Source organism: Malaclemys terrapin, chromosome 12, assembly GCF_027887155.1.
Source record: "Malaclemys terrapin pileata isolate rMalTer1 chromosome 12, rMalTer1.hap1, whole genome shotgun sequence".
Taxonomy (NCBI): domain Eukaryota; kingdom Metazoa; phylum Chordata; order Testudines; family Emydidae; genus Malaclemys; species Malaclemys terrapin.
In genome coordinates, this window is record NC_071516.1 from 914,847 (window position 1) to 929,312 (window position 14,466).

General features: G+C 62.6%; 3 protein-coding genes across 3 annotated transcripts; 2 read left to right on the plus strand and 1 right to left on the minus strand.

Moving 5' to 3' along the window:
* The first annotated feature begins 1,019 nt into the window (after nt 1-1,019).
* On the plus strand, nt 1,020-4,839 carry TNNC2 (troponin C2, fast skeletal type). Its single transcript, XM_054045381.1, has 6 exons — nt 1,020-1,124; nt 2,871-2,925; nt 3,277-3,420; nt 3,507-3,621; nt 4,010-4,146; nt 4,512-4,839. The coding sequence occupies exons 1-6, from the start codon at nt 1,122-1,124 to the stop codon at nt 4,541-4,543; spliced, it is 486 nt and encodes a 161-aa protein (XP_053901356.1). The 5' UTR covers nt 1,020-1,121; the 3' UTR covers nt 4,544-4,839.
* A 1,109-nt stretch (nt 4,840-5,948) lies between these two features.
* On the plus strand, nt 5,949-8,796 carry LOC128846688 (regulator of G-protein signaling 9-binding protein-like). Its single transcript, XM_054045933.1, has 3 exons — nt 5,949-6,007; nt 6,318-6,901; nt 7,713-8,796. The coding sequence occupies exons 1-3, from the start codon at nt 5,949-5,951 to the stop codon at nt 8,222-8,224; spliced, it is 1,155 nt and encodes a 384-aa protein (XP_053901908.1). The 3' UTR covers nt 8,225-8,796.
* An 83-nt stretch (nt 8,797-8,879) lies between these two features.
* On the minus strand, nt 8,880-13,541 carry UBE2C (ubiquitin conjugating enzyme E2 C). Its single transcript, XM_054045805.1, has 6 exons — nt 13,407-13,541; nt 12,494-12,521; nt 12,218-12,304; nt 11,896-12,100; nt 9,498-9,557; nt 8,880-9,102 (listed from the first exon to the last, which is right to left on the minus strand). Exons 1-6 carry the CDS (start codon nt 13,502-13,504, stop codon nt 9,044-9,046), a joined length of 537 nt encoding a protein of 178 aa, XP_053901780.1. The 5' UTR covers nt 13,505-13,541; the 3' UTR covers nt 8,880-9,043.
* Between the last annotated feature and the right edge of the window lie 925 nt (nt 13,542-14,466).

Consider the following 14,466-nt stretch of genomic DNA (forward strand, 5'->3'; position numbering starts at 1 on the left):
AAGGGCAGGAGTCAGGCAGCCTTCGGCGGCATGCCTGCAGGAGGTCCGCCAGTCCCGTGGATTCGGCGGCAATTCGGCAGCAGGTACACCGAATCCGTAGGACCGGGGACCTCCCGCAGGTGCACCGCCGAAGGCAGCCTGCCTGCCGTGCTTGGGGCGGCAAAAAAGCTAGAGCCGCCCCTGGAGCTAGAAACAAGGAATAAACTCAGCCCCCCAAATAGCTGTAGACATTGGCTGGCAGGGACCCCAGATCATCTGGAAAGAGGGATAAACACGCTGAGACGCATGTCCCGGCTGGGCTGGAGATGAGCCAGCCATGGGACAGTGGCACCTGGGAAAGGAGGCGGGCTGAAGGCTGGGCAGGGGCAGGGGCAGGGGCAGAGCACATGGCATGGCATGGCGTGATTTGCCCTGGTGCGGAACGGCTGCTTCTGCCACTTGGGGGCCTGGAGCTCACAGAGGTTCCTCAGCTTATAGCACAAAAGCAGGAGCCGTTCTCGGCCTGGGACTACACTATCCATCCTCCTTCCCCCACTCTACCTCGCCTTCCCCTGCCCCACCCCTCTGTCCTCCCCAGCCCAGCCCCAGCCTGGGGGCCCATATGGAATCATCCTCTTTGCCGTGCTGAAGGCAATAGGTCGGTCCCCCCCACCCCCCTTTCTCGGGAGCCGGGGGCTCTTCCTTGGCTGGCCAGCCCGGCCCCCAGACGCCAGCTGGCTCTAGCTGGAGCCCTCTCCCCCCTGGGCCAGCCCCCGGCAGGTGCTCAGCCGATGTGGGAGGGAGGAGCCGTGTCTCCAGTGTCCTGCTCCCTGGAGGGGTCGAATTCCTCGCGCGACTCCCTGACCTGCTCGTAATCCCCACGGCTCGGCCAATAAAGCGTTTGCTAAATTAGGTAAAATGGCCCTGCCACCAATCAGGGGGCGAGGGCTAATGGGAGGCAGCTGATAGGCTGTTGCGAGAGCGGCACCTGGTGACACCCAATGGCGTGGTGCTTGGCTGCAGCGTGCTGGTCGAGGACAGTACAAATAGGGGGGCCAGGGGCTGAGGGGAAGCTCCTGGGGTCTGTGTGTTGCAGGTCACGGTGACTCTGGTCTGTGGGCACTGCGGGGTGACCAGACAACATGGTAAGAGCCTGTGCGAGAACGGCCTGGCAGCAGATGGAGCGGCCTGGGGCCAGGGCCGGCCGGAGGCCCCCGCTATAGCAGTGGCCAAGGGCTTGTGCTTGCAGAGTCTGACATCGGGGAGCAGGAGCCGGCTGGACTGGGGGGCACGTGTGCGTGGTGCAGGCGCGTTCCCCCGGTGGGAGATGGCCAGCTCAGGCCCATTGGAGAGGCTGGCACAGGAGCCCTGGGACGGTCAGGTCCTGCAGGGCAGAGGTTATGCTTCAGGAGGAGCCACTGCCCACGGGAACGTGCACGCGGGCGACAGCGCTGAGTGCAGGGCGGCTCCTGATCAGAGCGTTAGCGGGGTGAAGTCGGTTGGGCTGGTTGTGTGAGATGGAGGAGGATCGGGGCTGCAGGGCCAAGGTCCCTGCGAGGGGTGTGGTGGGGGGGGTGTTGGGGCATTTAGGAAAACAAGATGATGATGTTGCGATTTGCAGATTTGTCCCATACTGTACCCCCCCACCCCCCGAACGGCGCTGACCCAGGGGTGTAGAACAGGGCACAGGTACTAAGGGGCCAGGCGGGCTGGGTGAGGAATGGGCAGGGGCTGCTCCCATCTCACTCAGCTGGGAGAGGAAGCCCTGAGGCAGCTCCTGTCCTGCACAGGGACCCTGGTGTCCTGGCATCCGCTGGGGTGGGGCAGTGCTGCACTGGGGGCAGGAGGCTGCGTCTCGACTCCAAGGAAGCGGAGCTCTGGCTGGGATTCAGGAGCAGCATTGAGCACAGGCTGGCCAGTAAGCTGAGCTCTGGGTCATAAGACACCCGTCTGCAGGCCCACAAGCTCCCGCCAGCTGCGTGGGCCTGGCCCTCAAGGAGTAACTCAATCCCATTCCAACAGGTGCGTGGGCCTGGCGTCCTGCTGCTCCCCTACAAGGGAGCCGAGTCTCTGCTAAGAATAGCCGCGCACGTCCGGGGCTGGGAACGCCCAGCATGCAGGTCCTGCTGCAGGTGTCGATGGAGCAGTCTGGCCTGGGCTAGTGACCGGGCACCCAGCAGAGCTGGGAGCCGGGCGCTCAGGCTAACGCCCAGCCTCAAGGCTGCGCCCCCCAATCCCAATGACCCAGAGAGGGAGAGGCGTCCAGGAGGGTGGGGGGATGACCATGTGCACCAGCAGGGCAGAGGATTGTGGGAAGTGGGGGAGCTGAGTCTGAGGGCAGGTCATGGCAGGGAGGGACCCGGGTTCCAGCAGGAGCGACTGGCCATGAGTGGCCTGTTCACACAGGCGCCTCCCCGCGGCCTGCAGGATCTTGGAGCCAGCCACAGAGCTCACAAGACGCTTGGCAGGTCAGACGGGGCCTCCCCATGGGGGTTGGCTGGGGACCTCCCAGGACGGTGCTTGTGAAGTGCTGATAGTCTGTGTAACTCACATATGTAACATGCCCACGCCTGCCTTTCCCTGGCACAAGCCCTGCACCCAGGGCCATGGTGGGCAGTGGCCAGGGGCCATGGTGGGCAGTGGCCCGGGGGGCAGGACTCTGGGACGTGCGACTGAGCCCAGAATTGCATGGCTCTGAGCTCCGGTGCTGGGCTGTGCTGGGGGTGGGGTGGCAGTGCTCAGCCTTGGGGTCTGGGTGGCTCAGGGACCCGCCTCACCTACACCCTGCTGCAGAGAGGGGACAGACCTGGCCGCTCCCTGCCTGCTGCGAGAAGAGGCGGCAGGGCCCGGGCTGGAGCTCTGGGTGAGCAGCTGTTTTGTTTGCCTTGCAGACGACGGACCAGCAGGCGGAAGCGCGGTCGTTCCTCAGCGAGGAAATGATTGCGGGTGAGTGTAACCGAGCCCCTCTGGGCACAGGGCAGGAGGGGCTGTCAGAGCTCCCCGCAGAGAGGGGAAAGGACAGGAGCTGCTGGCCCAAGGTGACTCTGAAGGGGGACCTGCCCCCAGGACTCCCCCAGGACCTGCTCTCTCCTGGGAACGGAAGAGGGCGATAGACCCGACCAGCACATCCTACTCCCAAGCCTGGGAGGGCACTGGGCTGTCTGCACGGCTGTGCCCACCCCTCGGTACCTGGGGGATGCCGGGGCTCAGAGCCAAGCAGCGCTGGCCATGCCGATGGGCGCTGGGCAGAGCTGAGGAGTGTTCTCAGCTCCTTGCTAACTCGGCCCTGTCCTGCAGAGTTCAAGGCCGCCTTCGACATGTTCGACGCGGACGGCGGCGGGGACATCAGCACCAAGGAGCTGGGCACCGTCATGCGCATGCTGGGGCAGACTCCCACCAAGGAGGAGCTGGACGCCATCATCGAGGAGGTGGATGAAGATGGTGAGCAGCGTCTTTCTCTTGGAACAATCCCTGGGGAGGGGGTAGGGGCTGGCGGTTCCTGACCTCGGGGCGGCTTCTTCCCGCAGGCAGCGGCACCATCGACTTCGAAGAGTTCCTGGTCATGATGGTGCGGCAGATGAAGGAGGATGCCAAGGGCAAGTCGGAGGACGAGCTGGCAGAGTGCTTCCGCATCTTCGACAAGTGAGTCAGCGTGGCATGGGCGCAGCTCCGCCGGCCTGGCTCGGGGGAGCCCAGTTCAGCGTGGGGGGTTCTGAGTCCCGCTGTCCCCCCGGGCTGCAGGCAGGTCCTTGGCCCAGTGGCCATTGACTAGGCCGCCTCACCCGTGGCCACAGACCTCTGTCCCCGGAGTAAAGTTGCTGCCTCCCTCTCAGCTCAGGGGACGCCCGTCTCTCCCCAAGTTCCTTCTGAGCCTGAGTTATCCAGGCTCCTGGGTTGGCTGCAGAACAGCTGCACCAACTGGGTCGGCTGCTAGAGCAGGGGCCAGGCTGGGGGCCCAGAGTCCCCTGCTGCCCCTGCTCTCCACCCGCCCGGCCAGCCCCGCTCAGAGCCGCATGCCCTGTCCCCACAGGAACGCGGATGGGTACATCGATGCCGAGGAGCTGACCGAGATTTTCCGAGCCTCTGGGGAGAGCGTGACTGAGGAGGAGATCGAGGAGCTCATGAAAGACGGGGACAAAAACAATGACGGACGCATCGACTTTGATGGTGAGGCCCAGGGCTCCCTCACCCAGGCTTTGTGGGGCTGCCCAGGGGAGCTCTCACTCCCCCACCCTTGGCCGACCTCCTCCCCTCCCCACTCCACATTGAGCCCAGCAGGATGTGTGCTCAGAGCTCTCCTAAGCCCCAAGAGCTCCACCTTCCCAACCTCTCCACTGAGCTGAGGGATGCCTGGTACAGAGTGCCGGGGCCAGGGAACCCTGATAGCCCAGCGCGTGGGGGTGTCTGTGAGAGTTGTGCTGCATAACGGGTGTGGTGCATCCTCCACATCCCCATTCCCAACCCAGCCCCCCTACCGCCCCGCTCCCCAGCCCCCCAGCACTGACCAGGTGTCTGGCTGTTTGTGCCTGCAGAGTTCCTGAAGATGATGGAAGGTGTGCAGTAAAGGACCGACAGTCCTGCGAGCCAGGCCCTGCTTCCAGCCCTGCTCCATCTCCGCACAGCAAAGCCAAGCGCACTCTGGGAGCAGCCTCCAGCCGGAGGGCCTGGCCTCCCCTGCCCCGTGAAGCGCTCGCTTTGTACAGTTTCACTGCTCCCTGAGACCGGCTCCCTTGCTGCCGTGCCCCGGGGCTGGTGGGCTGTGGACTCACCTCTCACATGGCTGGAAAGAGCCTTTCCCCCGTCTGTAAACGCTGTGTATAGTATTGAAGCCTCATTAAAAGGGTCAAAGGCTTGAAGCTGCCGGAGCCTGGATTTTAGCTGGCTTTGATATGGGGAGTGGAGTGGGGGGGACCCTCTGGCCAGAGACCCTAGCACAGGCAACCAGGGAGGAGTCTGCAGGAAGCGGGTGGGGGGATGTGAGGTCCTCCCAGGGGCATGACACTGAAGGAGTTGGGGCAGGGAAGGGGGGGAGCGTTGCCAGGGCCTGGGGTGGGTATGACCACATGTGGCCGGTCCAGCCCTGCTCACAGCACTTGGTAACTGCTCAGAGCAGCCCCTGGCGCCCCACTCAGCAAGCAGGGCCATCTACGGCTGAGCAGCTCCTGCCCCCGTGCTCACAGCCTGGGATAGTGCCAGGCAGGCACGGGTCTCAGCTGGGCTGATGCCGACTGGGCGGGGCCAGGGGGCTGCACTCGGGGCTCTGGGCTGCCTTTCCCACATGGCCTCTGGGGACCAGGCCAGCAGTGAGCTCAGATTTTCCGCAGGGGAGGAGCTCGCTGGCTGGCAGCTCTCTGCACCTCACAGGGGCTGTGGTGCAGGAATCAAGCAGCAACCCAGGCCCTCCCTTGTGGGGTTGCAGGGTCAGCTGGAGGGGCAGGGCCTGGGACCGGGACCAGGGCACCACTGAGGAATCCCTTTACCTCAGGGCAGGGCTGGCCCACAGGCCTCAGGGGCTGGGAATATGGGGGTGCTCTTATTCTGGGGGGGCTGAGTCACACTGAGCCCCTCCAAGCCAGGGACCTTGGCAGCCATCACCAGCCTGGCGTAGCAGAGAGGCTGCATGGTGACCCCATGTCAGGGCCCCCTCTGCTCTCCCTTCCAGGAACCGCTTCTGCTCCAGTTACCAGAGCCATCACAGCTCAGGCTGCCGGCCCCACCCCTGGGATGCAGGGCCATATCCACGGCCGTGGCCCAGGCAGCGCCAGCGGGGGACTGCCCCCCCCTGGGGGGGGTCATGCTAGAGGATCACTTTCAAACAGCCCCTTAATCATTTCGGGTGGGGAGGGAGACAGCCAGACCGGGGCAGGCCCTGGGCCTGTCATCATCCCCTACTGCCCATAGATCTGCCCCCGGACTCGTCAGCAGGTGGGATCCCACAACCGGGGAGCCCGGAGCCACAACCACAGGCCATGGCACCCGGAGACACATTCCCAGCTAGGAGGAAGATGCAACTTTGGGAGCCCCACAGGTCAGGACTCCCCCCCGGGCCTCATGGGTTAAACCCACCCACGGAAAATAGCGAGGCAGCGCCATGCCCAGTGGTGCCTATCGCCTGCCTGCCTAGACCTGCCGCAGCTCCCCTGGGACCCCAGAGCCCGCCCCTAACAATCTGCCTCAGGCTCGGCCCGGCTAGCGGAGACTCCAGCAGCGGAGAGGAGAGCGAGGGAGCTGCTCCCGGGACCGGGACGCCGAGGGGCTCCGACAGCCAGTTTGCAGGGCTGGCAGTGCTGGCTAAGGCCCGTTCCCACCGAGAGAACTGCATAGCATTGCGGTGACAGGACTGGAGCAGGGAGGCGGTGCTGGCGTGTGGGAGAGTCCGGCTCCTCCAGACTGCTGCCCGGGGGAGGTCACTCCACTGACAGCTTCGGCCCAGGCCGCCTTCCCACTTGGTGCCTGCCTCTGGGAGAACAGCTGGAGCTGATAAGAGGGGTCCTGCATCACAGACAGCAGCAGGCCCCAGCCTGCACGAGGCCCCAAGTGGGTGTGAGAGCCCTTTGTGGCACAGCCCACCGGCTACACCCAGGTGTGGAGGACCCCACCTCGACAGCAGGCCCCAGCACCAGCCTGCTGTGCAGCCCAACGCACTGGCTGGTGCCGCTTCCCCATCCACCAGCAGGCACTGGAGCAAGGCTGGAGAGGGAACACCCAGCAGCAGGGTCCCTGCCCTGGCAGATGTCCCATGTGCCTGACTCCCACAACATGGGGGAGGTGAGAGGGGAGTGTGCAGCTGCCCACACCTCCCTGAGCAAAGTCATTGTGTGGCACAGACAGCTGGCGCTGCAGCTGGGAGGCACGGCTGACTCACCCCGGCTGCGGGAGGAGCTGCAGGAGCGGAGCAAGGAGGTGCATGAGCTCAGCAAGGGTAAGGAACTGAGCCCAGCCTGTTATTGCCAGGAGCAGGGCTAGAGAGGGGGGGAGATGACGCTGTGCTGCCCTGCCTAGGGCTGCCCCACAGCCAATGCCCTTCAGTCCAGCCCCTGGGTGCTCACTGCACAGGGGCTGTGCGCTGGGCACCTGCTCTTCCCCAGGCCTGGGGCTACAGCGCATAGACCACCCTGCCCGCGCGCGGCCAGCTCCTGCTTTCCTCTGCATTCACATGGGAGCCCGCTCCCCATGTCCGCCTCCCTCCTGTCCTGCGTCTTCTGCCCAGAGCCAGGCCTGACACGCGGCAGTAATGGGCAGTTCTGAGAGCGAATGCTGGCATCCCTCGCCAGTGCCTTGTCCCCGCGGCGAGTAACAGCCCGCTCGCATTGCCAGCTAAGGGAGCTACTCGAGCTCAGTGGGGCATTGATCCAGGGCTCGTCTCTCTGCGAGCGTGGGGGGGGGCGGCGCGCGCGTGCTACCCCTTCGGACAGTTAATATTTAATCTCCCCCCACTGCCCCTCGCCCCATTAGACCTGGCCGCTGGGGACAGAGTTCTGCACCTGCAAGGGTGTGCACGGGACCCCACCCCTGGGTGAGAATACACCAGGCAGATGTCTTGGGCAAGCCTGCTGCACAAGCCCACGGCTGGCGCTCGGCTCAGTTTGGCCCTCTGTCACCAGGCGATTTCATTCCAGCTGGCTCATTGCTAGGGCAGCTGTGCCATTACCTTCCACTCGAGCCCACCCAGGGCTGTGCTCTGCTAGCTTCCCTCCCCGGGCTGGTAACACTGGATGCACGTCTCCCTGCAGGGCTGCGGAACGTGCTCCTAGCCGGGCTGAGGCAGCCGCTGGCCAGCCCAGAGGAGCGGCAGGAGCTGGAGAGGCTGTGGGTGCTGTCCCTGTCAGCTCTGGAGCTCTTCCACCAAGACCTGCACAGGGCCCATCATCTCTGCCAACTCTTCCCCCTGCAGGGGCGGGGGGGGCCGCTGCTGAGCACTGGCGTCACGGGGAAGGCAACAGATGGAGGGCACAAGCCATGGAGGAGGCCAAGCCGCAAGGGCGCCAGGAGCACGGAGCAGCTGGGTGCTGCCCCTAGCCTGGAGGAGCAGATTGAGCGTGTGGGGACCATGCTGCTGGAGATGGAGACCAGAGTCAATGTCCCTGTCTGGACTGTGGAGGCCACAGAAGAGGCCGGGCCAGGCAGCAGCTTGGCCTGTGAGGCAGAGGGGTCGTGCAGCGAGAGACAGGCTGCAGAGGTGGCAGGTGGCCCAGGGTGCTGCAGGCGTCAGGGCTGGCCTGCACTCTGCTGCATATTGTCATGACTAGCGCCCCCATGCAAAGGGGCAGGACTTTGCTCCCCCCAGGAGAAAACCCAGAACAGGGACCCTTGGCCACAGCAGCCCAGAAAGGCAAGTTTCTTTGAGCACATGGTGCCCAGCTGGGAGAAGCAGGAAGAGGTGCTCTAGCTTGGGGTAGGAACAGGTTGGCTGAGGGCTCCCCTGCCAGCAGGGCAGTCAGCTCAGGGAGCATGTGGGATAGCGGTGGCAAGGTGGGGGAGCACTGCAGGCCAAGGGAAGGGTGGCAAAGAGCCCCCACCCCCCCCCGGCACTGGAGGGAGTCGTGGCAGAGGAGACTGCTGGGGGATTAATAAACATCGTTCTCCCACTTGTGTTCGTTCCCTGTAAAGCCTACAAAGTGCCCCTGCCCCAGGGAACCATTTCCACACCCACAGTGGTGGTGGTGATGGAGGTGCCTGGAGGTCACAGAGATCTGTGCTTGAATCCCCATCTGCTGGGGTGACTGGCCCCAGGCAGTGGCAGATCAGCAGCCGAGAGCTGCCTCAAGGCAGGGCCAGGACCTCTTGGCTCCAAGTGCCCTGGGCTCGGTTCTTGCTGTGCATGGCAGCCCGGCCAGAAGGGGTCACCGCGGCCCAAGACACCACCCAGCCCAATGCAAGTACCATGATCTGTGCAAAACCAAAGTTAAAAAACGAGAGTTTATTTATACAGTAACCGTGGGTTCCACCTGCAGAATGAATTTAAAACCAGCATATGATACAGAGTCCTGTACAGAGCAGTCAGAGGACAGTTCCAGAGAGCAGATAGGGACAGACAGACAAAGAGCTGCGGCTTGGACAGGCATCAGGTCTCCTGGCTCTTGGCCTGCTTTGCGTACGTTTCCTGCAGGTATTTCTTGAAGGCTGGGGAGGGAGGGGAGAGCTGTTGGAGAGGGGCAGACTTCGCAGAGGGGCACAGGGGGTTCACCCTGGGCTCTCTCCACTCAGGCTATTCCAGCTCCTGCAGCTGGCGAGAGGAAGTCACCCTGGGACAGGCTAGGAAGGAAGACACCCTCCTCTACTGGGCCAGAGCTCGGCAACGAAGCCAGGCCAAGTGAGTGCCCAAGTCCCAGGCCCCCCAATCAGGTACCGTCCCTGGGGAGGGGGATTGTTACCCAAACAGGTCTGAAGGCAGCTGTCCTCCTCTCCATGCCCAGGCACTGGAGGGCAGCTGTAACCCTGCGCTGGGCCTGTAGGCAGCTCAGCCAGGAGTAACCCAGAGCCACGGTGCCTAACGGACCTCAACGGGAGACACTCACCTGCTTGGTTCTTCCAGAGTTCGGCCGCATGTGTATTCAGGGGGCTCTCAACGTTCGGCTCTGAGGATTGGGAGATGCGAGGGGAGGGGGGGGGTCAGTGTGAGGACAGAGTAGGCTTCCTGTTTCTTACACAGCAACACGCTCACCCCACTCCATAAGAACGGCCCTACTGGGTCAGACCAAGGGTCCATCTAGCCCAGCATGCTGTCTTCTGACAGTGGCCAGTGCCAGGTGTCCCAGAGGGAATGAACAGAACAGGTAATCACCAAGTGATCCATCCCCTGTCGCCTATTCCCAGCTTCTGGCAAACAGAGGCTAGAGACACCATCCCTGCCCATCCTGGCTAATAGCCATTGATGGACCTACCCTCCGTGAATTTATCTAGTTCTTTTTTGAACCCTGTTACAGTCTTGGCCTTCACAACATCCTCTGGCAAGGAGTTCCACAGGTTGTGTGAAGAAATACTTCTTTTTATTTGTTTTAAACCTGCTACCTATTAATTTCATTTGGTGACCCTTAGTTCTTGTGTTGTCTACTTTCTCTACACCAGTCATGATTTTATAGACCTCAATCAGATCTCCCTTTAGCCGTCTCTTTTCCAAGCTGAAAAATGCTAGTCTTATTAATCTCTCCTCATATGGAAACCCTTCCACACCCCTAATCATTTTTGTTGCCCTTTTCTGAACCTTTTCCAATTCCAATACATCTTTAAAAGATGGGGCAACCACATCTGCACACAGTATTCAAGATGTGGGCGAACCATGGATTTATAGAGGCAACGTGATATTTTCTGTCCTATTATCTATCCCTTTCTTAATCATTCCCAGCATTCTGTTTGTTTTTTGACTGCCACGGCACATTGAGTGGATGTTTTCAGAGAACTATCCACAATGACTCCAAGATCTTTCTTGAGTGGTAACCGCTAATTTAAACCCCATCATTTTATATGTATAGTTGGGATTATGTTTTCCAATGTGCATTACTTTGCATTTATCAACATTAAACTTCATCTGCCATTTTGTTGCCCAATCACCCAGTTTTGAGAGATCCTTTTGTAGCTCTTTGCAGTCTGCCTGGGCTTTAACTATCTTTAATAATTTTGTATCATCTGCAAATTTTGCCACCTGTTTACCCCTTTTTCCAGATCATTTATGAATATGTTGAATAGGACTTTGCCCAGTACAGACCCCTAGGGGACACCACCATTTACCTCTCTCCATTCTGAAAACTGACCATTTATTCCTACCCTTTGTTTCCTGTCTTTTAAACAGTTACCGATCCATGAGAGGACCTTCCCTCTTATCCCATGGCAGCTTACTTTGCGTAAGACCCTTTGAGGGACTTTGTCAAAGGCTTTCTGAACACCTAAGTACACTATATTCAGTGGATCCCCTTGGTCCACATGCTTGTTGACCCCCTCAAAGAATTCTAGTAGATTGATGAGGCATGATTTCCCTTTACTAAAACCATGTTGACTTTTCCTCAACAAATTAGGTTCATCTATGTGTCTGACAATATTGTTCTTTATTATAGTTTCAACCAGTTTGCCCGGTACTGAAGTCAGGCTTACAGGCCTGTAATTGCTGGGATCACCTCAGGAACCCTTTAAAAAATTGGTGTCACATTAGCTATCTGCCAGTCATCTGGTACAGCAGCTGATTTAAATGATAGGTTACAGACTACAGTTAGTAGTTCTGCAATTTCACATTTGAGTTCCTTCAGAACTCCTGGGTGATACCATCTGGTCCTGGTGACTTATTACTATTTAATTTATCAATTTGTTCCAAAACCTCCTCTAATGACACCTCGATCTGGGACAGTTCCTCAGATCTGTCACCTAAAAAGAATGTCTCAGGTTTGGGAATCTCCCTCACATCCTCAGCCATGAAGACTGATGCAAAGAATTCATTTAGTTTCTCCGCAATGGCCTCATCTCCTTGAGTGCTCCTTTGGCACTTCCATTGTCCACTGGCCCCACTGGTTGTTTAGCGTCTGGTCACATGCTTCCCGCCATGATGCCTTCCTCCCCGGCTCACACCCCAGCCTGATCGCTGTCCGCTGTAGCAGTCATTCTAGTTGTATCATGGTAGCACCTAGGAACCCCAGGCCCGGACAAAGCCGCAATCGTACCAGGCCTTGTACAAACCTAACAAAAGCTCCGTCCCTGCCCCAGAGAACTGCTGTGACGGTCCCAGTATCGGATGAGACAGCAGATAGAGGAGCACAAGGAAATGATGAAGCAATACTGGTCAGCGTGCTGGGCTGATCACTGTGCACACTCGGAGGCAAGGACATGCTTTGGGCAAGCAAGGGGAGCGGGAGGAGGCTGGGATGGGAAAGGGGAGCCCAGGAACTCAGAGCCGCAGGACACCGTGGGGCGATCCCCAGGCAGCCTCACCTCCCAGCAGGCTCTGAATGGACAGCAGGATCGTCCGGACGTCGTAGAGCGCCGACCACTTGTCCTTGAGGATGTCCAGGCAGATGTTGCCCTGCGTGTCCACGTTGGGATGGTAGCAGGGGGTGAGGAACTTGACGGTGGGGGCGTTGTAGGGATACCCGTCGGGGAACTCCAGGGAGAGCTTATACCTCAGCTCCTCGTACACCTGGGGGAGGGAGGAAGGGAGGCATTAGCCTGGCAGACCCAGGCCCCTCCGTGCCCCCCTGCCCACCAGAGCCGCGGGCTCGCCAGTCCCCCCAGCCCAGCTCGGCCCCTCGCTCACCGTCCCAGCGGCACCGTCGATGGTCCCGATCCAGCGGAAGAGATTGTCCGACTCGGGGAAGGCGGAGATCCCTTTGTCGCCGGCCATCTGAGCGGGGACGGGACACGGGTTAGGAGCGAGCGCCCGGCCCGGCCACCCCCCGCCGCAGCCCCCAGGGCGGGCCCGGGGCCAACCCGCCCCGCCCCGCGGGCCCCGGCCGAGACCCGCCCCGGCCCGGGCCCCAGGGAGCATCCCCCGGCCCAGCCCGGCCCCAGCGCCCGGCCCGGCCCGACTCACCATCAGCGCCATCAGCTCCTGCTGCAGCCTGCGGGACAGAGGGGGCAGGGTCAGGGGGGCGCGGCCCGCAGCTCCCCGGTCCGCCCGCAACTCCCCGGTCCCTCCCGCCCGGTCCCCTCCCGCCCGCAGCTCCCCGGTCCGCCCGCAACTCCCCGGTCCCTCCCGCCCGCAGCTCCCCGGTCCGCCCGCAACTCCCCGGTCCCCTCCCGCCCGCAGCTCCCCGGTCCGCCCGCAGCTCCCCGGTCCCTCCCGCCCGGTCCCCTCCCGCCCGCAGCTCCCCGGTCCGCCCGCCCGCCGGTCCGCCCAGCCCGCAGCTGCCCGGTCCGCCCGCAGCTCCCCGGTCCCTCCCGCCCGGTCCCCTCCCGCCCGCAGCTCCCCGGTCCACCCGCAACTCCCCGGTCCGCCCGCCCGCCGGTCCGCCCAGCCCGCAGCTCCCCGGTCCCTCCCGCCCGCAACTCCCCGGTCCCCTCCCGCCCGCAACTCCCCGGTCCCCTCCCGCCCGCAGCTCCCCGGTCCGCCCGCAACTCCCCGGTCCCCTCCCGCCCGCAACTCCCCGGTCCCCTCCCGCCCGCAACTCCCCGGTCCCCTCCCGCCCGCAACTCCCCGGTCCCCTCCCGCCCGCAGCTCCCCGGTCCGCCCGCAACTCCCCGGTCCGCCCGCAACTCCCCGGTCCCTCCCGCCCGGTCCCTCCCGCCCGCAGTTCCCCGGTCCGCCCGCAACTCCCCGGTCCCTCCCGCCCGGTCCGCCCGCAACTCCCCGGTCCCCTCCCGCCCGCAACTCCCCGGTCCGCCCGCCCGCCGGTCCGCCCAGCCCGCAGCTGCCCGGTCCCTCCCGCCCGCCAGTCCGTCCGCCCCCGCCCGCCCAACCCCTCCCGCCAGCCCAGTCCCCGCCCGGACCGCACCGCACCGCTCACCGCTTCCCCACGGAGCCGCGGGCCGCGCTGCTGCCGGGCTCGGCCCCCTTGCGGGCGGCGCTGGGGCGGGCGGCGGGGTCCGCGTTCTGCGAGGCCATCGCAGCGCTACTTGGCCCCGCCCGCGCTCCCGCGGCCGCTCGCTCCCGCTCCGGCGTTTGAAACGGACCTCCGCCTCCTCAGCCAATCAGCGGCCCGTTTTGTTTCGATCCAGCCAATCGCGGCTCGACGGGGACGGGGGCGCCCAGGCAACCGGCTTCAAGATTGGCCCGGTGGAGCGTCAATTACCCGGGATTGGCTGAGAGGAGCGAGGCGAACGGCGGGGGCCGAGGCCGAGAGGGCGGGGCAGGGCTCGGCTCTTAAAGGGCCAGTAACCAGCAGTTCCCGCGGGGGGCGGCCCCAGCCGAGCGATACGGTGCCCAGACAAGAACGAGGAGTCCGGGGGCACCTCACAGCCCAACAGATTCATGGGGGCAGAAGCTGTCGTGGGTAAAACCCACTTCTGCAGCTGCAGGGAGCGAAGGGGACAGAGGCAGCATTCTGTAGTGACAGTGAAGCTTCTGCCCCCATCCATCTGTTTGTCTGGAAGGTGCCCCCAGACTCCTGGTTGTTTTTGTAGGTACAGACTAACCCAGCTACCCCCTGATACCAGACTCCTGGTTGTTTTTGTAGGTACAGACTAACCCGGCCACCCCCGACACTTGGTGACCAGACAGCAAGCGGGACCGGGGGGGTAATAGGAGCCTATATAAGAAAAAGCCCCAAATGTTGGGACTGTCCCTATAAAATCAGGACAGCTGGTCACCCTACCTAGGGACCAGGGCAGACGGGCCCAGCTGCTGGGAGAGGGTCAAGCCAGCCCAGGGCTCTGCATTGCAGAGCTGGCCTGCTCCACCCGGCCTAGGCAGCTGCACAGGCCTTTGCACCCACAGCCTCCCCCGCCCCCTGCAGCCAGCCCAGCCCAGCCCTGGGGAACACACACAGTGTAACAAGCAGAACACCATGTGCTGCGTGCCAGGGAGCCCGGACTCTGGGGCACAAGCAGCTTGTTTTCCAGTGCAGC

Coding starts and splice junctions, on each gene's coding strand:
- TNNC2 (XM_054045381.1), top strand. Junction 2,926..3,276: donor CAGCGAGGAAATGATTGCGG/GTGAGTGTAACC, acceptor CCTGTCCTGCAG/AGTTCAAGGCCGCCTTCGAC. Junction 4,147..4,511: donor CGGACGCATCGACTTTGATG/GTGAGGCCCAGG, acceptor TTGTGCCTGCAG/AGTTCCTGAAGATGATGGAA.
- LOC128846688 (XM_054045933.1), top strand. CDS start 5,949: ATGGCACCCGGAGACACATTCCCAGCTAGGAGGAAGATGCAACTTTGG. Junction 6,008..6,317: donor CAACTTTGGGAGCCCCACAG/GTCAGGACTCCC, acceptor TTGCGGTGACAG/GACTGGAGCAGGGAGGCGGT. Junction 6,902..7,712: donor GGTGCATGAGCTCAGCAAGG/GTAAGGAACTGA, acceptor GTCTCCCTGCAG/GGCTGCGGAACGTGCTCCTA.
- UBE2C (XM_054045805.1), bottom strand. CDS start 13,504: ATGGCCTCGCAGAACGCGGACCCCGCCGCCCGCCCCAGCGCCGCCCGC. Junction 12,522..13,406: donor CGCGGCTCCGTGGGGAAGCG/GTGAGCGGTGCG, acceptor TCTGTCCCGCAG/GCTGCAGCAGGAGCTGATGG. Junction 9,103..9,497: donor ACTCTGGAAGAACCAAGCAG/GTGAGTGTCTCC, acceptor CTCCCTCCCCAG/CCTTCAAGAAATACCTGCAG.